This window comes from Megalops cyprinoides, chromosome 3, assembly GCF_013368585.1.
Source record: "Megalops cyprinoides isolate fMegCyp1 chromosome 3, fMegCyp1.pri, whole genome shotgun sequence".
Classification (NCBI taxonomy): Eukaryota; Metazoa; Chordata; class Actinopteri; order Elopiformes; family Megalopidae; genus Megalops; species Megalops cyprinoides.
This window is the reverse complement of record NC_050585.1, coordinates 19213789-19239327: the sequence shown is the minus strand read 5'-3', so window position 1 is coordinate 19239327 and position 25539 is coordinate 19213789. Positions and strand designations below refer to the sequence as shown.

At 44.4% G+C, this 25539-nt stretch overlaps 1 protein-coding gene across 1 annotated transcript; it reads right to left on the bottom strand.

Moving 5' to 3' along the window:
* Window positions 1–383: 383 nt before the first annotated feature.
* LOC118774386 (neuronal PAS domain-containing protein 3-like) lies at window positions 384–9951 on the bottom strand. Its single transcript, XM_036523733.1, has 12 exons — window positions 9857–9951; window positions 9491–9729; window positions 8569–8630; window positions 7401–7490; window positions 4907–5081; window positions 4557–4669; window positions 4027–4226; window positions 3210–3316; window positions 2530–2677; window positions 1410–1522; window positions 565–719; window positions 384–494 (listed from the first exon to the last, which is right to left on the bottom strand). Exons 1-12 carry the CDS (start codon window positions 9949–9951, stop codon window positions 384–386), a joined length of 1608 nt encoding a protein of 535 aa, XP_036379626.1.
* Between the last annotated feature and the right edge of the window lie 15588 nt (window positions 9952–25539).

The window sequence follows — 25539 nt, the reverse complement described above, 5'->3', positions numbered from 1 at the left end:
CCTCACACAAAATACTTTTTGAATTCTGAGCCATAAAGTTTACTACCACACGCATATCAGGCCCGCAGTGCATTCAAGTTACAGAATCTCACCTTTCCAGGAGTTCCTGGCACAAAAGAAAAGCAAAAATTAGCTATTTACAGCACACAGAGGAAACAAAGGTAAGCTCAGGAACCATAGCAACTGTAACTATTCAGCTTTGGCCAATGACATGTTGAAGCTTAACATTTTTTTTTTTTTTTTAAGTTGTCAATGCCAACAGTTCTGTTCTCAGGGATATATCTGTATTCATATGTGTTCTTCCCTCACTTATCCTCCCCCGAAACGATTTGTCTCTCTCCTCTCACTCTCTCCATTTGTCTCCACTCATCCCTCTTGCTATCTCAGTTCTTGCACTTGACTGTGGGGTCCAGCAGGTCAGAGTTCACATGAGCTGTCATCCTGAGGAGACTGGTGGTGGAGAGCCCGGGGTGGAGGGGCAGGGCGTTGGTCCTCTGGAGGTGAGGGAATGGGGAGGAATTGTTTAGGGCCTGTGGTGAACCCTTCCGGGGTGGGTGGGGGCACCTCAGCAGGGGCGTAGCGGATGGTACTGGGGGCATACTGCCCATGGGATCGCTGGGAACAGAGGGAGAAAGGGTGGAGCACCCTCTGGCGGACTGGCAGTCTATGTGGCAGCTCTGTGTCAGAGCCCCGCCCCCTAGGGATGGATGGCTCCTCCCCTAGCAACGGGGAGCCAGACAGAGGCAAAGAGGGTGTCGCCTGACCCTTTGAGAGTTCAGCCCCTTGGGGCAGAGTTAGAGTGGAGTCCAGAGTGGTGGGGGAGTGATAGCCATTTTGCGTCCTTGATAATGTCAGAACAGAGAGGTCCTGATGGCTGTGGTCTGAGTCATCTTCTGTCATTGGCTCCTGCTCTGTCTTTATGCTGGAAGGTGCAGTGATGGCTGTGCTCTTTAAATGCCGGATCACTGCCCCACCGTCCAGCTCCCTCCTCCCCTTCACTTTGACACCTCGCCCCTGAAACACCTCCTCGCGTTTCAGCCTCTTGGTATGCCTCTCTTTCTCTCCCTCTCCTTCACTGCCACTGTGAGATGAAGCTGAAACAGATGGGCTGTCGTCCCCCTCTTTCCAAGATTTTTTGAGCACCAACTTTGCATCTGGGGGATTGTCATTGGAAGCCTCCCACCAGTTCCTCTTCCTCCTCTTCTCTGATTGGCTGTCCAGGAGGCGGGAACACATTCTCCCAGCCTTCGTTCCTGGGACACTTCCACCCTCTGTGTATGTTATTGGTTTTGTGCCTGAAGAAGCAGGAAAGTGAAAGGGAAATGTTTAAAACTGCAGTGGGCAGGTATGTGTGGAAACACCTCCCTACCAGACAGAGAGGTATCTGGAAAGGTGGACGGGTCTCCTACCTGGGCCATGTGGCGGGTCACCAACTGAGGGAATGTTTGTTCCTCCTCTCTCCACCCTCAATCCCTCTGGCAGCTGCCAAAGGTCCAGAGGAACATCTGGCAGCTCTGTTCGGCTTTGGGATGTAGAGGGGTTTAGAATGTAAAGGTGGCAAATTATATTGGGGGAGAAGGAATAACGCAAAAGGAGATACAGAGAGCCATGGACGAGACAGAGAGAGACGTGGAAGATATTGAGAGAGGCAAGGAGATACAGAGAGACAGAGTGAAGTCAAGAGATTCAGAAAGATAGAAAAGAGAAAGATGAAAATAAGAATAAACAGACAGGAAATACAGAAAGACAGAGACAGAGGCAAGGAAGAAACACAGGAAGACTTTAGATTTAGAATATTTAAATACTTTAAATAGATAGTTTAACACATATTCTTTTGCAGGATGCATGAGTTATTATGACACATGCAAATATAAAAGGCAGTTCTGTACAAACTGTTATATTTAATGGTATTAGGAGGATGATACTAGATGTGTTTAAATGGAATCACAGTTAATGGACATGAACTTTAAAATTGTTAATGTTAAAAACAGGCCAAGGGACAACCATAACTGCAAGCAAAAAAAAATCAATGTACTTAAAAGTAAAGTCGTACAAGTAATTAGAAAGTCAGAACTACATCAAGGTCTGTACAGACAGTACAGTTCATTTCCCAGAGGAGGCTGAAAAAGATCATTATCTCTTACAGTGAGAGTGGTCATTAACTAAAACACCATTTCAGCATGCTAGTGTCTATTCACTCTAATTAGCATTCTTCAGATAGCTAAGCATTGTTATGTTTCTCGCTTTTCTCTCTAATTGTTTCTGAATGTTTGTGCATGTGTACTGTATGTATGTGCATCTGCCTATATTTATGTATGTGAATGTGTGTGTGTGCGTGTGCGTGTGCAAGTGCATGTGTCTACATATGTGTTGTTGCATTTCTGAGATTATGAGAGCATTTAGATGGCATATGAAAAACCCATGAGAATTGACTGACACTGACATCAACACATAACAGCAATACTGTACGGACATTCACTGACCTTCTAAAGCAATTCAGACAGGTGTTTGGGGAGCCCTAAAACTGACCTGATCACGTAGTTGACCCAGATGATGTTTTGCTCGTGGGGCGCTTTGTGGTTGATGGATATGGCGGCATAGGACTGGATCCACATGAACCCACCATTCCTCTGGAGCCAGCGGTAGTAGCCAGTCACCACCTGCCCTTTCCGCAGCACTGAGGGTGAGGGGGGGGGAAGAGGACAATGGGAGGTGAGAGACAGATGCCTTATCCATTTCCCCACCACCCAGCCTAAGCCTTGAACTTTTGGCCCAGGGAGTTGACAAAGGAACTTAAGCGTCACCTTGTAAGTTTGGGGTGTAGTTCCAGCTTGGGCTTACTGCTTCTCTAAATTCCACTGCATGACATCAGAACATGCTGGAGACAATTCTCTCATTGTTAGCAGCAACAGACTGCTGTTTTAGCTTATTTATTTTTTCATGAATATATTTCACATTGAAATATATTCCTACTTTTTCAGGCTCCATGTCAGTGACTGTGTATAGATCTGTTGCTCCGAACATTACCATCCAGATGCTTCAGAACCAGACTGAGACTGACATGCCACAGGCAGAGTGAGAGAGGACACACACAGACATGGATGGATGCCAAAACAGCTCAGAGAATAGAAAGGTACATGCAAGCAGGCCAAACAGGGTCAGGAAACAGAGACGGGCACAGACAGAGATTCGGGGACTGGAGCGCTCACAGTCCTGGTGGCTCCTCCGGACACTTTCCAGGTCCCCCGCATGGATGAAGCGGTAACATGTATGCCCCATGACTTCCTCTGCACTCAGGTCCATGTACTCCGAGATCCTGCATCAGGGTCGGATCACATCTCTTATTTTTTACAGGCCTTTGAATTATGATGCAAAGTCTATTTATACACAACAATCATATGAAATGATGATACAAACTAGCACATGGTGTATGTTATTGGGGTACCTATACTGATCAAAAGCAGTCTGAAATTTTCTGTGGCCATATGACATGTGCTTATGTACCTTTCACTTTGTAAGTTTCTCTGGTTAAAGGCATCTGCAAAACATTACAGTTTTGAATGTGATGAATGTGAATATAAATCTATAGTCTAGAGCAGGTGAGTAATGTTAATTTACAGTACAGGAGTAGCACATGAAAAAAAGAATGCAGGGTTACAGCATACAGTTCAGTATCATATGCAGGCTAAATGTACAGTGCTAATAGCTAAACATGTGGGTTAAATATACAGTGCAGATAGCTAAATTTGTGGGTTAAATATATATATATAATATATATCCCACCATATAAGATGTGTGGATGTACAAGATAAATGAATAATATATTTAGTGTATTTGTGCAGAACAACTATGTAGTGCTAACATAGTGCAGCACAGAATGTAGCAAAGGCAGTATCTAAAGATAAAGATAGTAATTATGAAGAAAAAATAGAGTGTATGAGTGCATCCAGGTGTTCAGAGCAGGTGTATGGCACCATGCAGTTGAACAGTTTGAGTTTCCAGTGCTAGCGTGCAGTGCAGCTGTACCTGTTCTCACAGTAGGTGACCTGGAGATCCATGTTGGCACGGAGTGCAAACATGTGACTTTGTAGGTGGAGCTCGCTGAGTGTGGAGGGCAATGGTGTGTGTGCCACAGCCATCAGTCCCAGTGGGCGCCGTGTGCAGGAGGCGAGAGGGCTCGGCGTCGAGGCGTGGTAATGGCGGATCCGGCCAGTCACGTGAATCACCTGCGAGGGAAACCGGAGAGACTCACACTCACTGGCAAACCATCAGCCCTGTCGTAAACTCTTCTTTCCTTAACACCCAGTCTTCTGTTGGTGTGCATGTAATATATGTGTCCTTGAGTGTTTGTTAAATGTGTGTCCTTTTGTGTGTTGAGTGCGTGTCTTCTTTTGTGTGTTTTTTAGTGTGTGTTCAAGTCTATCCCCTTGTGAGAGTGTGTTCAGTGTACATGTGCTTCAGTGCGTGTTCAGTACTAATGTCCTTTTGTGTGCTATGTATACCTTCTGTGAGAGTGTTCAGTGTGTGTGTCCACTGTGTTCTGCAGTGTGCCTGACCTTATACCCAGAAGACTTAAAATGTTGGCCACGTTTTGTAAGGGCAGACTTCATTCGGATGAAGAATCCGCGATCAGCAGTGCTGTCGTTGCTAGGCAGTTTGCTGGACAGAGCTGCAGTGAGCAGACATGTGGTTAGACAAATAGACGGACAGACAATGACATCCATATAACAACTGGCACAAACACACAATACTCTGCCACTACTCAGACAAGATTGAGGCAAAAAAAAATCAGACAGTCTGGCACAATAGCGTACAGAAACAAAATGAAACCCAGTTATTTAAAAATATAGCCAGGTGCACAAATACATCCAAACGAAGTAAGCTCATCTGCATTTAGTGCAATCACCTGACTCTGTGTTCTTGGGCAATGAGGTAATAGAGGCTGAGGTGGAAGTCTTCTCATTGGCTGACGGGTATCCAGCTTTGTCCAGGAGATGTGGCCTGATGCCTATCCTCTCTGCCAGCTCCACATGGTCAGCTGGGTGGGTGTAGTTGAAAACACTACTGCCAGTCAGCTCCACCTGTCAGGGAACGGACACACCTCTGCAGCGTGAGTCTGGGGGACAGCTCATGGCTACGACACCTGACTGTGGGCACTTTAACATATCTCTACCAGGAGGCCATGCATGCAAAATTATAATCCTTCTTTCTGACCTCAGACAGACAGCTGTTGTTTCTGGGGTTTGAAGCCCTTTAGAACTTTAGAGCTTTAAAATCATCAAATCTACACAGATCTCTCTGTCTTGTATTGCACCAGTGGTATTCAGGAAAGCAACATGTGCAGTGTTTAGACCAGACTCACAGCCCACCTGACGCTGATAGCCCTAACAGCAGCGAGACTGCCTGATAAAAAGGCATTGTAACAGTAGTGTTATAATGCTGCCTGACTGGTTGGCTATGCAGGGGAGTACCTCTGCCACCTATAAGAACTGTACCACATCACTGTGGGAGTGTCTAAAGAGGACGTGTGCCACCTGTATGTTTAATTTGCTGCCTCCCCCCCACACACACGCACAACGTACACGTAAACTGTCAATCTGCCTCCATCAACAAGCATGAGTGTGAATAAGAGAGCGAGTGAGGGATGAAGGTGGTCTGAGAAGTAGTAAGGGAGAAAGCACGGAGACATGGGCAGGGAGAGAAGGAGGGAAAGCGTGAGAAGTGCAAAACAGACAGCGAGGTAGGGAGACAGCCATGAATCATATTTTTATTTAGAAAATCAGTGTTTAAACTGTGTATATGTTCATTAGTTAAAATGTATATTTGTTACCAGTTTCTTTTTGTAACGCCATACTACACCTTGGCTATATTTGCTAAATGAATTACTGGCAGAAAGACAGACAAACGTAAATAATCTGGTGCCTTTACCATTGATACCTTATTTTGGGCAGTCCACCAGAGCACGCTCTGTACCTGTGTATGACTGATGGGAGGGGGGTAGAGGGAGAGGGAATAGGGGGGGTATGGGGACTGAATACTAATGGTGTTGGGTCGATTCCCATGGCAGAGGAAGGAAAGATAAACTACAGCTTAAGTGGCACGGGCTCATGTTGCGGGTTCAAATCTCATTTATTAAGAGGCACAGCACTCTCACTGGTGCCCTTAAGTGCTTGATCCATATGAATCCAGATAAGTCCTGACCTATGAAATTGCTTAGGACTTTACCCAGAGGCACAGAGAGCTGGAAAGGGGGGCAAGGGGAGGTGTGTTCCAAACACATGCACTGTACTTAGTGACTCCTTGTTGTTGTTAGACTTTTCTGAATTATGAAGTCCTGTGCTGCAAAACATGATTGCTCCATTCTAATAACTCCAATGAAGTTTAAGGTGACACATTTCTCTTCTTCCTGCTATCTCCTGCAATCAAACATGAGAGAATTCTGACCAGTGCTGTTGCATATGAAAGGCTGTTGGTTAATTTGAGTTTAATGTTGCCTATTCATTTTAATGTGACTTGCAAAAGGACCCAATGTGGCGTGTTAATGTTGGACTCCATTTGGCACTGTGAAATTTGGGTGGTGCATCATGTGACCCTAGGCATGACTGGGCTGCAGTATCCATCTGAGGCTGTGACCTCATCTGACTGAGTGACACCCTTCATGCCACAAAGCCTTTGAGCGAGGGGGAAGACAAGCCAAGGTGGAGGTAGGTGGAGCCAATCACAGTGCACCATTCCACTCATATCTGCAAAATTAGGTCTGTGCTCATAAAGTCAATATAGATTGCAGTTTATGTTCTGCTCTGCCCTGTTTGGCTTGCCCTCTCCCATATTACTCTTTCGGTTACCCTGTCTCCCTCTTTAACTCTCTCTCACTCCTTTCCCCCCTATCTGTCTGAGTCCTCCTCCACATGTTTTTTATCCTTCAGCCCAGTCAATGCACCTTTTAAGATGGCCATCCATTTGTCCCCACCAGATAGACCTGGGTCACCAGGGTGATGCTCTGATTGTAGCTGCAAGTAATTACTATAATTATTTATGCATCTGGGTAAAATAACAGGATGTAGCACTCGTAGTGCAAGAGGTCACAGTCAATCAAAAGAGGTGAGTATCAAGTGTCTGAACCCACAGCCTGAAACTCACACAGACACACCAACACACACACACACCAACACACACACACACCAACACACAGACACAGACACAGACACAGACACAGACACACACACAGACACACACACAGACACAGACACACACACACACACACACAGACACAGACACAGACACAGACACAGACACACAGACACACAGACACACAGACACACAGACACACAGACACACAGACACAGTATGCTGAACTTAAGGGGAGGACTGCATATGCTGGAGAGTAGAGCCCATCTCACCTGTGACAGGCCCAGGTAGATGGATACTGTCTCCGAGATATAGAGGAAGCGACCCTCCTTGCTCAGCACAAACACAAAGCCATCCATGCACTGTGAGCACAAGGAGCAGAGGGACCTTTTATAGATAACCAACAGTTACCATTTACATTTACATTTACCTGGCAGGCACTCATAGCTTGGTCTGAGCTTGCCTGAAGACGACCACATCACAGTATCTCATGCTCCTTCCCTAAAGTGTATGTCTTGCTTGCCTTCAGACATCTTATCAGACGCTTGGGAATGGGGCTGCCATCCCAATTAGTTTTATGTTTTGACATGGACCAGAGCAATAGAGGCAGCCTGAAACAGCCATCTTTCCCCGTGATGCTAATGAAAATGGAGCAGCAAATGGAGAAGCCATCAGACGACAGCTTAAAGGAATAATAACCCAAATCACAAGGCCCTCCAAATGGAGAGTGATGAAAAACACCTCATTCGAGAGGGTTGCCATTTTTTTTTCTTTTGTGGCGTGGCTTTAAGTGGCAGTAATTTACGGGTGTGACGCACAGGGAATGCAAATGCGAGAGGTCACGCTGTGGGCACAGCTAGCCGTGAGGTTCAGCCAAAATACTGTGTAATTATCAACCTATTATTGACAGGCGACAGGGAGAAGAATCATCGACATTTCAGAGGTGCTGATAATATATTTTGAACAGCTTGTATTAAACGTACATGTACTCTAAATAGTTATCTTTTTGGGCTGAATGTACCTTTTAATTTCCACTGAATGACAACTGATTTCCCCCTATTCTGTCTCTCTCATTCTGATTTCTCCCATTATTTTGATTGGAAACATGTCCACAAAACAATTGCAAGATTAAAAAAAAACTCAATGATTTAATGATAAGATTTAAGGACTTCTGGAAGTGCAGAAGCTTTGACTTGTGGCAATCATGAATGCATCCCTTTGTGAAAACATTTTGTATAGACTTTTGTCACAAAATTCCCCCCTATACAATGAGTTGCGCATAGAATGTCCTTATAACAGAACCGATGTGTCCCTACAGCATTAAAAAGCAAGGACTTTCTTTTGGAGTCTCCAGAGACTAAATGGATGAAACTGCCAGATACAGGCAGTACGTGAGAAGTGCCAAATCAAAAAGCAGATTAGGAGAGCTTCTTGTCCTACCTGCAGCAGGTGTGTCCCAAGGTGCTCCTGAAAAACATCTAGAGAGTGCAAGTGGTGGTACGCTGACAAGACACAAACAGACAAGTAGGGAGAGAGATTAACAAAGAAAGACAAGAAAGAGGGGATTCAGCTGTGGAGGAGGAAATTACTTAGAACACACCATAAGCTCCTTTAAACCTGCAACAGGTTGTGCACATGCATGCATGATGCATGTGTTTAAATAACAGAAATAATAGATGCTTTGTGTGGATCATTGGAGTATAGTCCACGGAATACGCTGACATACAAACATAGCATAATCCTGTATAAGATGTCCTATTGAAAACGAGGGTTTGTGTCCTTGTAGTAAATATGTAATTAATGGAAGTACTTTACAGTACATGATAAAGGGATAATAAGGCATACAAAAATGTGGAAAATTTTAAAGGCAAACAACAAGTGAAAGGAAATGGTATCGAAGCTGTAAAGTACAAATAATACAATGCTTATAGACATGTATGTGTGCACACATGCACTCTGTCAGACATACATGAACTCTCTCTCTCCCTTACACATATGCACACATGAGGCTATTAATGGCCTTTGAAAAAAGCCTTTGTTGCTTTAAATGTGAGGAATTAGCAACAGGCTAATGCAAGGACCCAAAGGAGAGAGGGACGGTCAGAGGTCCTTACTCACCTTCTGCCTCAATGCCAGTGAAAGAACAGTCCTTGCTCTCTTGGTACTGTATTATAAAGGGTCAGTGAGTCAATTACTCTTAATATGTTCTTGTAAGGGAACTGGGCAAAACTATGTGAATTAATTATTTGCTCAGGTAGATATGACAGGTATGCTACAATGTGCTGAAGGAATGCACCCCTGAGCCTGTTACCTCATTACACCCATGCTCCACCTATTCCCCATCCCCCTCCTTCATCTCTACCTGAGGTACTGTTTGGTCCTCCATCCAGTAGGGGTCTCCATGGTGGGTCTCCCTGAATGGCAAAGTGGTGCATACGCAGATAGCTGACGGTGAGGCGGACGATGGTGGCCTTGTCCAGCTGGCTGGTTATGGCGCTGGGCAGGGGCAACAGCCTGCCGAGCTCATAGAACTCAAGGTTCTCTTTCCCTCGCCTGGAGCGTGCTGCGTTACGAGATTTCTCCCTTCTCAGGTTCTGCAGGCTTGGAAATGGGAAGGAACAAGGTCCGGCAAATGGAAATAAAACAGAAATCCAATGAATAAAAGAAAGAATTAGGCAGGAGCAGGTCAATGTAAGATGGCACAAGATGCAAAGAGTGCTAGTCTTACCATGGCAGAGTGGGCGATTTAACCAGTAGCCCATTCAAGAGGTCCCACCCCAAGCCGACACACTTCCCCTCTCTGACAAAAGGCACCACTGCCATCCCTGTACACTCACCAGCTGCCACCCCTAATGTGGGCTGTGATTGGCCAAAGATATGGCAACCTGGCACCCCCTGAGGGAAAGAGGGGAGGAGCCAAAAATTACATCAGGGGGAGGGGCCAGAGAGAAAGGTTCAAAAGAAGGTGTTGAAGATTAACTCATGCAGAGCCTTCATGCTGGTTCAAAAGAGCAAAGCTTTATTCTCATACTCCAGAGGAGAGTAAACACATTCGTACAAGGCAGGAGATGCAGTTAACTCTGATATAAAGCGAGAAACAGTTACATATATAGAGACTCCTTTCTACGTGTACGTGACTAGCAGCACACATGCTCCACCAGCAGGTTCTCCTTTATCTTCCTGTTTCGACTGTCTAATGCAGCTGGTTCACTGGTGTCCTTGTGGTTAGGAGTGGTGACCCAAAGAATACTTGCACAAGCAGTTAACTGTCATTCCCCTTCAGGGGAGGCCTCTTGCTGATTTCAGCATTGTATGCTATATTATACAATTGGGTGTGCAGTAAATTTCCCTCAGCAACAACAACAGAGTTCATGAATATACAGAAGTTACAGCTTTCTATTGATAGGATGCCCTACACATTTTCATTCTACAGATCCTCATTGTTTCAATACAATTTTACTTCCACAGAAGGGGAGGAAGTCAAACTGTCTATTTCAAACTGAAATAACTTGTAAAAGAGGATGTCACGTAACATTAAGTGTGATGAACACAATGATTCACTGAAAAACATCTAAAGGCACTAAAGGCACTAAGGCACTAAACTTCTGACCCTCAATGGCCAGGCAGTATGCAATTTTCTTTCTGCTGCAGCAGTAATGACACACTTCATCAGACGAGATGTCTGAGTGGACAATGGGAAATCTTGATTTCCAGAAGGAGATCAAAGAAAGTGCTGAAGAGAAATAATCAGAACAGTTTATCTCCTCTTCTGAGACCATGTGTGATGTCTCAACATCCATAATGATTTAGCTCATTTATAAACAGAATATCTATAACATTTTTATTACATGTCATAAGTGTGTGATGCTCATTTGCCTGTAGGTAGTTCCCGGTTTACATGGTGCAGATCATAAGACTCTGATAGACATGCAGCACACAAAAACTCTGTAGAAGCAGAGTAGAGAAATAGAAGCAGCGATCCACCACGTCTGTGAAAATACCCTGAAACTCCACCCATGGTGCATGTACAGTATACATCCTTGCCCTCACCCTCATGGAGGATCAAGGTCTGACAACTGATGTTCAAAAAAAAAAGGTCAAAGTTCATGGAAGCAGACAATCCTTGAAGTGTTTCATTAGCTGTGTATGAGCACCATGAGTGACCACATGACAAAGGTCAACAGCCACAAAGGGCGGGAGGAGCAGAGGCTTTGGTCAAAGACAGAGTGCTGTATTATTGGACAGGGAAGGGTGGAATCATTTCATGTGGTTCAATATGAATGACCCAGATCACTGATTCACTGATTCATTCAGGTCCTCCAGTTATTTTATAGTAGGACTGTGTGTGTTTGGCTCAGTTTATCTGGCTTGTTCAATATGTGCCTTTCAATGCCTGACTGCAGGGTGAACTGGAGATGACTCTGTCATTTAACACAAAAAATGGCAGGTGCTGCTATAGCATGAACTGCCTTGTATATCAAAAATATACAGATTGTACCACAAGGGTTGTTGAAACAGTGAGCAAAGTGCCCATCTATGAATACATGTGGGGAAAAAAATGTTACTATACAAGTCACACTCTCTATGGGCATGTGCTAGGTGCGTAGATGACTTTTGAGAAATCCAGATATTCTGATGTGTTGCTTGTGATATATGCTAAACAAATGCAGGTAACAGGTAAGAGTTATACGGGGAAGACATTGCACCAGTTGTAACTCACCCTGAGTAAGAAGCACATGAGACATAGAGCTGATAGAGAGATTAATAAATAGTTTTAATATAGATTATAGTTTAATTTATTTTATCATAATATAATTATCATTTTATTATAATACAGTTGAATATAGAGTAATATATTTTACTTGCATATATGATCCCCCTATCAACCCTATCAAATGCACTTTTGTAAGTGTCTGTGGATATGAACTTCTGCCAAATGAATAAATGTAAAATATGTAAAAGTAAATGTAATCACAAATCAAAGAAATGAACATGCTCTAACCATTTAATTGACTTTAAATATGCTGTGAAAATAGACTTATACACCCAGATTTATTTTATGACATCAGCTCTTGTTTTGCTTGCATCTGGAGGGAATGTGCTCAGGATAAAAGAGTACAAATATATTTTACTAAAACATGTTTAAAAATAATCCAATTACAAGGATTAAACCAATGTGGTGGCAACAGTTAATATACTATATAATTGATGTATGATACATGTATTCTCACTTACTGCAAAAATGTATTACGAAAAATGTACCTTCTAGTTTATGTTTTTTTTTTTTGGACATACGATGACAGAAATTAATTTATTATTTGAAGTAATATGCAGGACTGGGTTAACATTGACAACGCATAATTAAGCAGTCAGTTTAACCTCTATATCACATTTTAAACAGAAAACAAGTTCAGAAATGAAAACATGCAACACAAAGTGCAGCTCAAACAGAAATCCATTACACTCACCACTGATGCCATCAGTACCCCCTCCTAGTATCTCTTCTATCAGTGGCTGTGTGCTAAGCCTCAGTAAGGAGTTGCAATATCCGATGTTGAACTCACTTGACTGGCATATCCAGTGCTGTTCCCCACCGGTCCACACAGTCCATTTCCAAAACACTCCTCCCTGCCCCCCAGCACCAGCCCAGAGATGTCTCAGCAGTGGTGCCCTCCCTTCTGGATGGGCACTCGTAAACCTTCTGTCCTTGGTGGGTATGAGGACGTAGATGTCCCCTTCCCCAAAACAGCAGATGGTGGCGTGGACTGGGGACAGTGGTCAGGCAGTTTGCTGTTGTCAGTTCGCAGTTCACCGTTGAGCTTGAGAGTGTTGCGTGAAGAAGAAATGCTTACAGCACTCTACCACTGTCCCTTCCACAGCAGACATCCAGACTCATGCCCTCTCAGGAATGCATTTAGGCACCGAGACTCTCAAAATTCAGCATGGAGATTCTCTGTCTCTGTCTGTGCAGGTTCCGCTGTTAATATCTGGAGACTCCTTCCCCCTTCTCTTCACAGTGTCTAGCAAATAGAACCAGCTGGTAGGTAAAGCCCCTGCCTGGACCTTACCCTTTCTTTCTTTCCTCTCCCATTAACTCCTCCTCCATATGCTTCTCAATCCTTCTCTTTTTCACTGTCAAAACTGTCTTTCAAATGCTGATTACTACTCAAAGCGAGCGAGGGGAGAGGAAGAGAGAGAGGGGGAAGGGAAAGAAGTAAAAGAAGACAGGAAGGATGAGTAAAAACTGAAAGCACAAGAGTCCAGTACACATTTAAAATCTTTTCTACTCTGTCTCTCTCGTGCACACCTATACACACATACCATATCTGAGCACACCGACAAGCACAGGGATGTTACTGCAAACAGGGACACCATGTGTAATCTGCACTAACAGACTAATAAATACACACCCTGTGGCACAGACACCCTGCTCTTCCCTCTCTTCCCTCCAGCTCTCAAACACCTCTCAGAATATTCATGCACCACTTCCCCCTCTCCATCACCCACTCTCTCCCCCTGAATACTGAGGGGCTCTCTGCTGCGTGGCTTGGGTTTCAAGCTATGTCTGCATTCCAGTGAGTGTGCACACACATACTTATACAAACAGGCATACACATTCACTCTCACACACAAGGGAGTATGTCTGTGGTAGTCTACCTAGGAGGGCCACTGGGGAGTATTTTTTAACATCTGTTACATTATCGTACAACTACAGGCCCTGGGTATGTGTTGGTGTTTGCATTTGCATGTTGGGCCTTGTGTGTTTGACACTGGCTGCTGCTCTTGTGTGGATGATGGTTCCCTTGTTTCCCTGTTGTATAAGGTTTTGTGTAATTTTTCTGTATGCCCTTTGTGCTTGAACTCTGGAATTGTGCTGAATAAGAGTGCCTCCTTGATGTCAACAATGTAAATGTAATGTTATACGTATTGATCTTGTATGCCACCCTAGACCAAAACATCTGCTAAGTGAGAAAAATTTAAATGTATTATCTCATCACTCAGTCTTATTTTCCAATAAACAATCATTATATCTTAACTGTTTTGGAATGAAGTATGAGAACTGAATCATTGAGAGATTGACTAACAGACAGCCTTATCATTACAGATCCTATAAATGGGTCATACTTTATACTAAGGGCTTGTTACCAAGTCAAAAAACTACAAGAAGACAAACCAATTACTTCTACATAATACTCAGTAAATGGATAATAGGCACGATGGAACTAGATCATAACTACATAATTTGTGACATTATTTGAAATCATGTATATGTAAATCATTGTTTTGGTGACATGTTTTACCATGTTTTGCCTGTATATTATATAGTCAGATTTGTGGCTCAGAACTAATTTTTTCTTTATGACATCTTAACATTACAGGTTGCCTAGTATCACACCTTTTTCTGAAGTGGCGTAAAAACAATGAAACTTTGAATTGTCTGGAAGGCTGTCTCAATGCTTGAAGTCAGGTGGAAGGCAGTGTTGACAGAAATTCTCTACTCACCATTTTCCAGCAGCAAGAAGACTGCCACTTTAATGGGCATGTCAGATCTCAAGCCAACGAAACAGTATTTTCTAATGAAAATGTGTATCTAGGTTTGACATGTAAAAACCAGAGGCTAAGACGTACTGTAAAACTTCTATTAACTTAACATTAACTGGGCAAATAATTAAAAAGGAATGCATTTAAATTCTGGATGCAACACCTCATGCAAACCTCAGGCAACGAAGGCCCTCTCAGAGAGTAATCATCACACACTGAAAAGCTCCAGGTCACGCTGTCATATGGTCAGATCCCATTCCTTTTAATGTACTCATAATTTAAAAAAAAAACCTGAATAAATCCATAAAATTTGCAGCAATTTGAAAGCCTTTTGAGCAGCTAGGGCGTTAGAGCTGACATTTGTGGCACAGAAGCTCAGGGTCATGGTGCAATTAAAACTATGCCCCACACATGTAAATGGCACAGCATGTTCTCATTTTAAACATGCCAAAAACACTTTATGTTCTTATGTTTGTGAAGCAACATAAAGGTAGTGTTTGGAAGCCAGCATGTTAGATTCCACAACAACCCCTCACCAAGGACAGGATGGAAACATATTTCTAAAAAGCAGGGTAACGCCTGAAAATGAGGCTGCATTGTACCCAAGTGACATTAGGAGGCCTGTCCCTTTCAATCTCTCTGGCCTTCTGATTCCCCCTTGGTGAGAGTCTGGCTGTGGGCTTGTCCAGGGCCATTAGCCTATCAGGTCTCTGGAGCTTGGAGAGGGATGCGAGAGGAATGGACCTATTAAAAATGTGCACCTCGTCGAGGGACAGAGACCAGGGGTACTACATTACATGTATGTATTACATACTACATATTATTTCCATTGTTTTATACTTGGTGGATGAAAGCTACACAGCAGAGGTGTGGTATTTTGGCAAGGAGAAGGGCTTGTAAGGCCGTCACTTCAATTCCCAACAGAGGACACTGCTATTGCATACTTGGGCCAAGTGCTTAACCTGAAATATTTCAGCAAGTATCTTACCATATATTCAAATGATTAGTAAGATCCTCTGTATATGAGCATCTGCGAAGCAAATAATGTAGCATTTTATGTAACAGAAATGATATATAGTAGTATATATTCACTGTTTTGGAATTACATGCAATGAACAAGTATTGCCCCTATATTACATTGCATTATCTATTCACTTAAAAAGGCAAGGGTAATATCTTACATACTACATCTCTATAGAGCAAGGTAAAGTTAAAAACCTTATTTGGTAGTCAAACCTGCAACCCCCACCACCCCCCACCACACACACACACACACACACACACACACACACACACACACACACACACAATCAGAGAAAGAGAGAGAATGACAAGGAAAGAAAGAGGGAGAGAGTAGAGAGAGACAGAGAGAGAAAAAGCAGAGATCTGGGGTGGATCTTCCAGCCTGCCTTTGAAGCCAGATGTAAGTGTGCTCTGAATTTGAAATTCACTCCTTCTTCTCTCCATTCCTCCTCTCGTGAGACCACCCTTTTACGAATTAAAAGCATGGTCAGCGGGGGGGATTGCATGTTTAATTCAGATCATACTCCCCTTGTCCTCCCAGACGGAGGTGGGATCTGACAGTAAACCCCTGCCCAGACGCTTCTTGCATGGCTGACATGTGAGTAGATCTTCATGTACCAACAGTATCCCAGACTGACCTCTACCCCATCAGGCTTAATTGATACGGTGTCCCCACATCACCTGAGCAATTGATTGACAGAATCCCAAATTCGCATGGATATGTGGGCATGAAGCAAATGTGCTGTTTTATGTATATACTTGTATATGCGCGCACACACACACACAGACACACACACACCACTCATTTAATACAAAACTGACACACAGTGGAAAAACCTGTTTGAGGCAACTCTAAACTCCCCCCTTCATGGACGATCGTCCTGTTCACCAGCTCTTTTGATTAGGGACATGTGTGCATCGGTCCTGTTGCCCTTCATCCGCTCACAGCTCTGCGGAGGAGGGCATGAGAGGCAAACTGCCAGACACTCGAGGGCCCTCTGTCCAGAACCTTTGAGGCCAATGTTTGCAAAATCACACCCCAGTCACTTACCCGCAGAACACCAATGGGCAGTTGCAGAAACAAAGCTGCAATCTGAAGCATTGATACGGTGATTAAAGGTCAGACTGTGCCTGTATATGATGTCCAGCACAAATGCTGGGTCAATGTCCTGCTCAGTATCCTCTAGGTTGGCCTGGCCTTTGCAATGGATTGAGCAAACTTTTTTTTCAGGATTGTGGGGAGATTTACATATAGATTTACATTTATTCAATTGGCAGACGCTTTTATCCAAAGCGACTTACATAGGTTACAGTTCTTTACAATGTTCTCCATTTATACAGCTGGATATTTACTGAGGCAACTGTGGGTTAAGTACCTTGCCCAAGGGTACAGCAGCAGTGTCCCAGCAGGGATTGAACCGGCAACCTTTCGGTTACAAGGCCTGCTCCTTAACCACTATGCTAAACTGCCGCCCATGAGATATTCCCAATGAGGAAACAGCATCAAGACCCAGTGGAGCTGCTAGGCTGCAGTCGGGCCTCTTAATCCCACAGTGATTTGAAAGTCTCTCACACTCTCTCACACACATACCATCTATTAGAGAGGTAAGGTCACAGACATGCTATCAACACAAATAAAACTTCACTAAGAGTGGTATTGCTGGTAGATGTGTGGCAGTGAGATCTCTAGAGAAAGTTTAGATGACCTTCACTTCAATAGCTCCTGTGAAAATTCAAACAAATGGGTAAAAAAACTCATTTCAAATGTGGGCTTACCTTACTGTGGTAAGCGGGCTAACAAAATGCCTCACTGACCCATGTTTGAAGGCTTCCCCTTCAGTAGTTGCACAGAGAATTTAAGTTACTTACCCTGCATGCTGAAAGAGGACTGAGGCTACTGGTAAAGAGTTGTTCTGATTTATCCTGTCTACTCTGGCCTATGACTTTTAACAGCTATAACAAACAGACAGACAGACTGAATGGCACACAGTGTAAACATTCTGGAAAACAGTATGCCATGACCTCTGCAACCCTCACAATCAATACTCATCAATAGGAAAGTACCATAGTGACCCACTGAAGAAACCCCGATATTACCAGGGAAATGGAGGCACCAAAAATGATCAATAACAATGATTATGCCCAAGGCAGGGTCAGATGTCACATGAATTACTATTAATATTTACTTACCTAATCTCGCTGCTTCATCACATTCTTGTGTGGCAAGAGCACCATCTAGTGATACTGATGTTGAAGGGCAACAGTGTGCAACTGTATCTTTGTAAAAATGAGTAACACACTAAAAAAGTAGTAAAAACATGGTTCATTTCTGTCACCATGACAACAGTACTAAAGGTGCTCACATGGCCTTAAAGCTGAAAATTTATTTTTTATATGGCACATCCAAAATGCTTGTGGTTTAAGCAAGGGACTTCAATAACAACAACATAAAACTGCGTTTCACTGAGACAGCTGTCCATACTTCTTAGACCTTTTCAGAAGTATGAGGCTAGAGGTTTCAGTATATGCTTGATATAAGAAGTCTTATGGGTATTGATTCCAACAATCCTACAGATTTTCGAAGCACATAGATAGGGTTGTCAATGTAAAGCAACCCTTTAATTGCAAAGCCAAACATTATTGGCACGTCACATACATGTTGTAATGGTTGATGAAAGCATATTAATACTGTAAAAAGTGTGTATAAAGAAGGATCTGTAAATTGCCTGATCTAAAATGCCTGCCAGCAACAAATCCAAAAGTATTTCAAAAGTATTCCTTTTCGCAGCACCTCCCCAAACTGAATGCAGTAAGATTTTTAGACTGTTTTCAAGGCCACATGTTAGACCTAGAGGACACCTTAGTTGCCACAGTTCCAGAAGAGTTGTGTTAATTATATTATTTGATCAATTTTATCATTTTTTAAACATTTCTGGCATGGTGCTCTGGACTGGCACCTGGATTTAACTCAGAACCTGGGGGCAGCTGTACTGGAGCCTTAGTGAGTGTTATGGGAAAAACCCATTTCAAGCACTAGGGGTAAACTATCAGCATGACTGTGACGTTGCAGCAACATTTTATGAATACTATGAATAAAACTAGCTGGAAATGTTAAGCACACTTTCCACAAATTCCACGCAGCAGCAAGCCTGTTCTCCACACAGGAAGCAATAATGAGCATTCACAACGAATCAACTATGCAAACAATGACAGACCGGAGACGGAGTTTACAAGATTGATTTATTAACTATAATACAGGTCACGTAAGGCCTTATGTTCGCACACCGTTCCCATTGAGACAAATTACAATACTTTTAGCAAATAATATGATTTTTTGTTGATGTATCTTTTTTGTCGTACACCATTTTAATTTCATTTTTTTAAATATTGAGAGTGGCAGGCCACTCTTCCTGGCTTGGCTTTAAATCATGCACTATACTGAATTGGCCTTAACACCATTCACAAAATTGTTAAAAATGGTCTTTTTTAATTATTAAAATAAAACATAAAAAGAAATGTTTTCTATCACCATCGACTAAAGGGCGAAGTGTTAGACCCCCCTAACATACAAATAAACAACCATTTGAATATAGTTTGCTTGTTTTCATTTAACTTAACAGACAATCTGTCACCATTGTTGCAAAAAAAGAAAAAAAAAGTGATGCAGCCACATAAAAAAAAAAATGCTGAACCAAAGTCACATTTTAATACAGTTTCCTTTTTTTCTTCCTCCCCCCCACCCCTCTCCCCTATTGTAGCATCTGTCTGCATCCAGTCAGCGTAGTATTGATCTGTTGACTTGCACAGAGAATGACTGACAGCAAATAAAACACGAAAGTACCAGAGAGGAAACTCCAGCATGGAAACAGCAGGAGGGGTGGGGGTAACCTTCATCACCCCAAGGTGCACACACACCCTGGCTCCGCCCCCACACCTCCTTCCCCAAAAGGCTACATCACTGTCCCTCCAACAGTAAGAAAATAGGTCAGAACCATCAGAGCAGCATGCCATAAAAGCAGATGCAGGTGCTTCCAGTGTTTCAAGACCACAAGCAGAGACTTCAAGGCAGATACCTAATCACTCCTGTGGCTTGGAAAGCAGTGGATACAGCACACGTCACACAGGTAGTATAAGCTGACAGTGAGCATATTAGAGGGTGGTTGGAGGGGTGGGGGGGGCATGTACGGAGGAAGACGCACCAACACCGGTTGGGTGTTTTGATATTCCAACCCTTGGAAGCAGGAGTGATAGTGCAAGGAAGGGAAGACAGGAGACGCAAGTTCGGTCCTCGGCAGACAGGGACACGCTGTGACATTCTCTCAGCATCACAGCCAAGGAAAGCTGTCACAGCGTCAGAACGTTGTGAAAACTCGACGCGGCCCATTACCCCTTCAACGTGGTCTTTTTTTGGCTCACGCACACACATGACACTCGTCACAGATGGTGCTAATGGCTGTCACTAATGATATCAGCCTGACTATCTCACCGGTGTGGTCCTCCAGGTTGAGACAAAGCAGGCCGTCTCATCCCTCCCGTTAAAACCCCCTAATTTCAGGTTTCTGTGCATGAATGCGTAACATCCCACATTCCAACGTGTAACCACAGGCCATTCTGGAACTTCCAGAGCACCACAGTGCAGTGGAGTCAGGATGACCTCCACACAGTGAATCATAGTACTCTTGAGGGGAGAGAATTAGCTTAATTAGCTTTAAAATCAAACATGGAAGCATATGCCATCAAATCCTGGGTCAACTTATTTTTGATGCTGTAGGAAACGTCTAACGTTTAACTAAGTGTATTCAGAGAATTATCGTGTGATTTGTTGTTTTTTTTTTTTTTTTACCGGGGACGGCAGATGGACTGTACATACCTGGCAAATGCATCTCAATCTCACACATTATAGCTATGACCTTGCAATAATGTCACAACATTCTTGCAGTGTCACAGCAAGGTTTCTACAGTGTTATGCATTAACTAGCTGGTGACCCGGCAGCCTCAGTGCAGGAAGTACTTGGTCACACTGCCATTTATGTGTGCAGATTCTTTGCAGACACGTTACTGCGTGCTCGTTCTGCCAATGTTGCAGTCATGACCAGAGAGGGGTCTGGGTAAGTGGTGGGTTTAGAGCAGTGGTTACACATGCAGTGCGAGAGAAGCAAACTAACTGTGCTAAGCAGCAGCAACAGGCCCATGTAAGTCTGTTCTCACATAAAGCGCAGTGTCACATTTTGCAACATTCTAGCCGTTTCAACACCCAGCAGTCACACACAGAGTGGCAATTACAATCTTCTACAGGCAACTTTGACTGGGAATCACTGTTACGCATGATATCTCTCAGCGGAGGCAGTATATATAGAAAGAGTGAGACTTGTACAAAGCAGACTTGCTACTGAAGGTGTTGTGTGAATATTACAAAGAACATTTTGTTCTGCATAAACTAGGCCCACACTGAGTGAAGACACCTTGACGTACAGCCGTATGCAAGCTCACAGCAGAAGGAGGAAAATCAGCTATCTACACCGGTTTAGTTCTCATTTTAAACAGGGTCACGCTGTAACTGACATCATTACTTAAGTGGGCATGTCCTGTATTCAGGGCCATCCAATCAGGAGACCAGGGGGTGCTGCTTTTGTGCTCCTTCTCCACAACCCACAACCGCAGCTTCTTATTTTCATATTACATGTGCACCAATCAGTGGCCAGGTGGTTGGCTGTACCACAGAGCCATGAGAAATGACTGCTTCACTGGCTGAGTCAGACAAACCGTCACCATTTCACATGACCCTGCCCTAGGCTCAGGTTCTTTCGTGGTTAAGTGCCTCTAAACACCACAGTGCAAATTACTGCAGTCGTGCTACTGGTCAGTACGTTCTTACTTTGTCTGGTGTAATCTCAGGAAATGCAGTTATGTTGTGGTTGGGTCACAGGAACCTGCCCCTGACCTCATGAGCCCCAGTCTTCACCCCAATCTGCATGGTATCAACCACCACCACAGCCACCCCTCCCAGAGCCCTGCACCAGAATCCAGGTGAGGTTTTTTCAGTTGTCGGGCAACATTAGATCCATTGGTCACAACTGTAAGGTTAAATATTCTTTGGGTTTGCTGTGGTAAATAACTATGTGCCTCAGGTAGAGGGTAGATAGAGGGTGCTGTCAAATGGCCCTAAAGCACAAGTGTGGCTGCAGCCCCAGGGAAGTCACCCACCAGTCTGACTTGCTCACATACACACTAGCACCTCCTTGCACACCTACATGCAGTATCAGCTTAAAAAAATGCTGAGGCACTGCTCTCTGGGGCCACCCTCTCCCCAGCCCTCTACTGCCAGGACCCGCGACGCCCGTCCTAATGGCTGTGATTGGTTGTGCATGGTTCATCAAGCCTCTGAACTGACTGAGTACATTCTTTCTCTAAGTAAATAACACGGTCAGGTGCGCCTGAGATCAGATTTATGAAGCAACCTTTGCCTAGAGGTGCCCATCTCATTCTCATTTGCCTCCCAAATTGCAGTGCACACATTCCCCTGTAGATGGCAACAGCACCTTCCCTCGCTCTACCACACAGTGCAGTTGCACATGAGCATCGGTTTTGAAGGGGAGGGAGACACAATATAGCCTATTTGAACAGAGGGGTGCCGGGAATGGTGTGAAATGGGCCGTTCTGTTCATAAACACCAATCGCTTTACACTAAGCAAGGGAGGGCAGGAGAAATGCTTCTCCAGTGTGTTCCAACAAATCAAGCGTGACTGGCTGACATTCCAAGCCACTTTCTTTTCGGTTAATGCAGAGGGCACCCAACTGACGGTCTGATGCCAGCCCGTTTTAAGCGGTAAGGTTAATTTTTAATTGTTGCTTTTAAGATCAAACATGGGCACGTCCCTTTGTAGTGCCCCCCCCCCCCCGTCTCGGCCCAATCTGGGGCCGGGTCACTGCGTCAATCGATGTCAAATTGATTTCCTGGCAGGGCTCCTCATCACTCTCTCTGCTGGTTGGACCAGAGCCTTTGAATCCTTACACTGATGCCAGCTAGTGGCGTGGCCTCAAGGTGGCTATGCAGTGCGGTCACAGAGAGCAGGAGGCATCTCTGCGTCACCACCATCTCTGTGTCACACCCACGTAATAGTCTCTACGGCAACCAGGTGACACTGCGTGGGTCAGCGCATCTAGCCTAGGGAAAGGCCAGGGTGAGCTCCCTTCCTGATGACACGCCCTCTGGTAGTCACCATCTCAGACGTCACCAAGCTTGATGCACAGCCATTAAAAGGGACCCCCTGAAAGACAAGGCCTCCTGGAGGCCACCAGATGTGAGGCAAAGAAGCTCAATCACCATCCCTTACTGCTGTCCCTCTTGGTTTCCTAGCAATTCTCAGATCTACATTTCAATATATTATGCTGGGGTTTGACATGCAAAACATTAAATGATGAAATTAGTATCTGAATTTGAAAAATGCAGATATTTAGGATGGAACTCTACTTCTAGTCAAATGAAATTTCTTGTTTGAATGGAAGAGCATGGGAATACTAAAATGTGTGTGAAGGCTTTTATCCAGTCCAGAGGGGCAGCTTTGTGGGCTTCTTTCTCTGTGCTAAGTCAGTGAACAGTCATAACATTTAATGGCATTATTACCTAATAATTTACGAATTCACATCACACAACTAGTGAACAGAAAAGGGAACCTCCAGAGACACCATTTCACTCCTAAAAGGCCTGTTTTCCTGAAGCAGGTTTGGCAAGAAGCTGCAGAGGATTGTGAGGGAGTTTCTGTCAAGACTATCCATGCAGAAAGGGAGGGTCAAGAGACATTAGCTAGGAATGCCCACAACGACCCCAAGCACAATCTGAAATGGTTGTCTGCACTGTGCCTGATGGAGCTAAGCATTCTGACAGGCTCAACGTGATTCTCTCACGGGCCAGCCCCACTCAACTGTTCTAACTCTTTCCCAAAGTCCATTCAACAGAACACAGAACCATCTCAACATCACCCCTGCTGGTTAATGGCAGAAGTGCAAGACCTAAAACATAAAACTAGTGATAGGAGGGAGGTGCCATGAAGCCCAAAAGGGTGCAGAGCTACCAGACACACTGATTTCAACCACAATGTTTTCCAGGGACAGCAAGGTGATTTCATTCATAAAAGAACACGGCTGCTTCCTCCACAAAGAGGTTCAAGATACTATACTTCCGCATCACTACACAAAATCTTCTCATCCAGCTTACATTATCTGTCTTCTTTCTGTCCCCCTGGCCTCACTCCCCTGAAATATACTCAACCTAGATCGTCAGACCAGACTAATCGATACTTTCTCCAGCACAGGGAACTTCATGCCCACAATTTATAATAAATTCACAAACATCAAAGGACACCTGTTAATGCCCATGCATATGCAGGATGTCGTTCTGAGTGCACCACCAATACGTGGCCTCTCTCTTTACTCTTCTCAGGCATTCATTCTGATTACTGTCAACGGCCTGCCGCTAAGAAGCAATCAGATCGCTTTCTGAAGTCTCCTTCCACTATTTCAGACCCACCAACCCTCCGGGACTGTGCTTTGACAGAGGTAATCCCATGCAGAGCACTCATGATCACATGCCTAACTGAATCCTACAAGCTGAAGCCATGTGACTAAATCCTGACTGGTCTGCTGTTTCCAATTGGTGCAGTCTTGAGGGGGCGTGGCAAGAGTCTGGAACTTACTGCTTATGAACGGATTTCCCTACAGCTCCAACGTTCAGCCGTCAGCTAGGGTCAACTACTGCATGTCTTCACTGGCCCTTCTGCTCACAGTCGCAATGCACACAACTCCACACAGCCATTCATAGTGCTCAAGGTTAGTGCGCGGAAAACACAGGGATTAAGGGACTGACACACGATTACTTGAGTCCTAGGGGAGGGGAATGATGACAGAGTTTGGCTGTTGCGATAACAAGATGGTCTTTTCTAAGAGCATTTGCATTGTGTTTTGTGCCCAGTAAAAGTGCCTCCCAGAAATCCACCCCTGCCCACCCCCCACCCCAAAAAAGTTAAACCTCAGAGAATCAGTGTGTGGTGCTCTGAGGGGCAGGGCATCCCGTGCCATCATTCACATGTCCTTGACAAGTCTCTGGATTCAGCTGCTTAACACCCCACCCTGAGGGAAAGGGTTCAATGATCCACAGTTCCTATTGGTCCAAAGCAACAAAACTAGAGGGAGCGGGGTGTGGAGTGGCGGGGAGGAAACCATGGCTACCTCCAGCAGGGGAGAGGAGAAACACAACGGAACCCTGGGAAGTAGAGTCTTCCAGCTGGGTGCAAGTGGACTGGAGAGACAGCTGAGGGATCCTTCAGAAAAATGTGACATCCTGACACCTTTAAAACCAGGTCCACTTATTAGATTTGTTTTTTTTTTGTAGAGGAGGGTGGTGTTTAGAAATGCTTCAGAGTTTATTTCCAGGTCTGGCGAAGGGGTGGGAGTGGCCAGAGTTTCAGTGTGTCCTCAACAATCCAGCCATCATCATCATAACCACCATCATCATCATCACCACCACCATGATGGCTTCCTCATCCTTCCCGGCAGGACACACCAAACTCCAGTCCATCCCTGCGCAGGTAACTGATGTCCGCCTCCCTCTGCGGGCGCTGGGCAAGTGTGAGACAGGCTGAGGGCCAAGGGGGTAGTGACAATCTGAAGGGTGGAGTTAGATGTTTGGTGGTTTCAAAAGCGGCGTTTCTCCAGCCCCGCCTCCCATCAAGGCGTAGCCACTCAGCACTCTCCTCTGCACTCACGTTTCAGTGCTTGATCCCTTGGGTGTGGCCCTGAAACCCGACACCCACACTGCTGTCCCAAGGAAGAGGGATTCCTCCTTTTTAA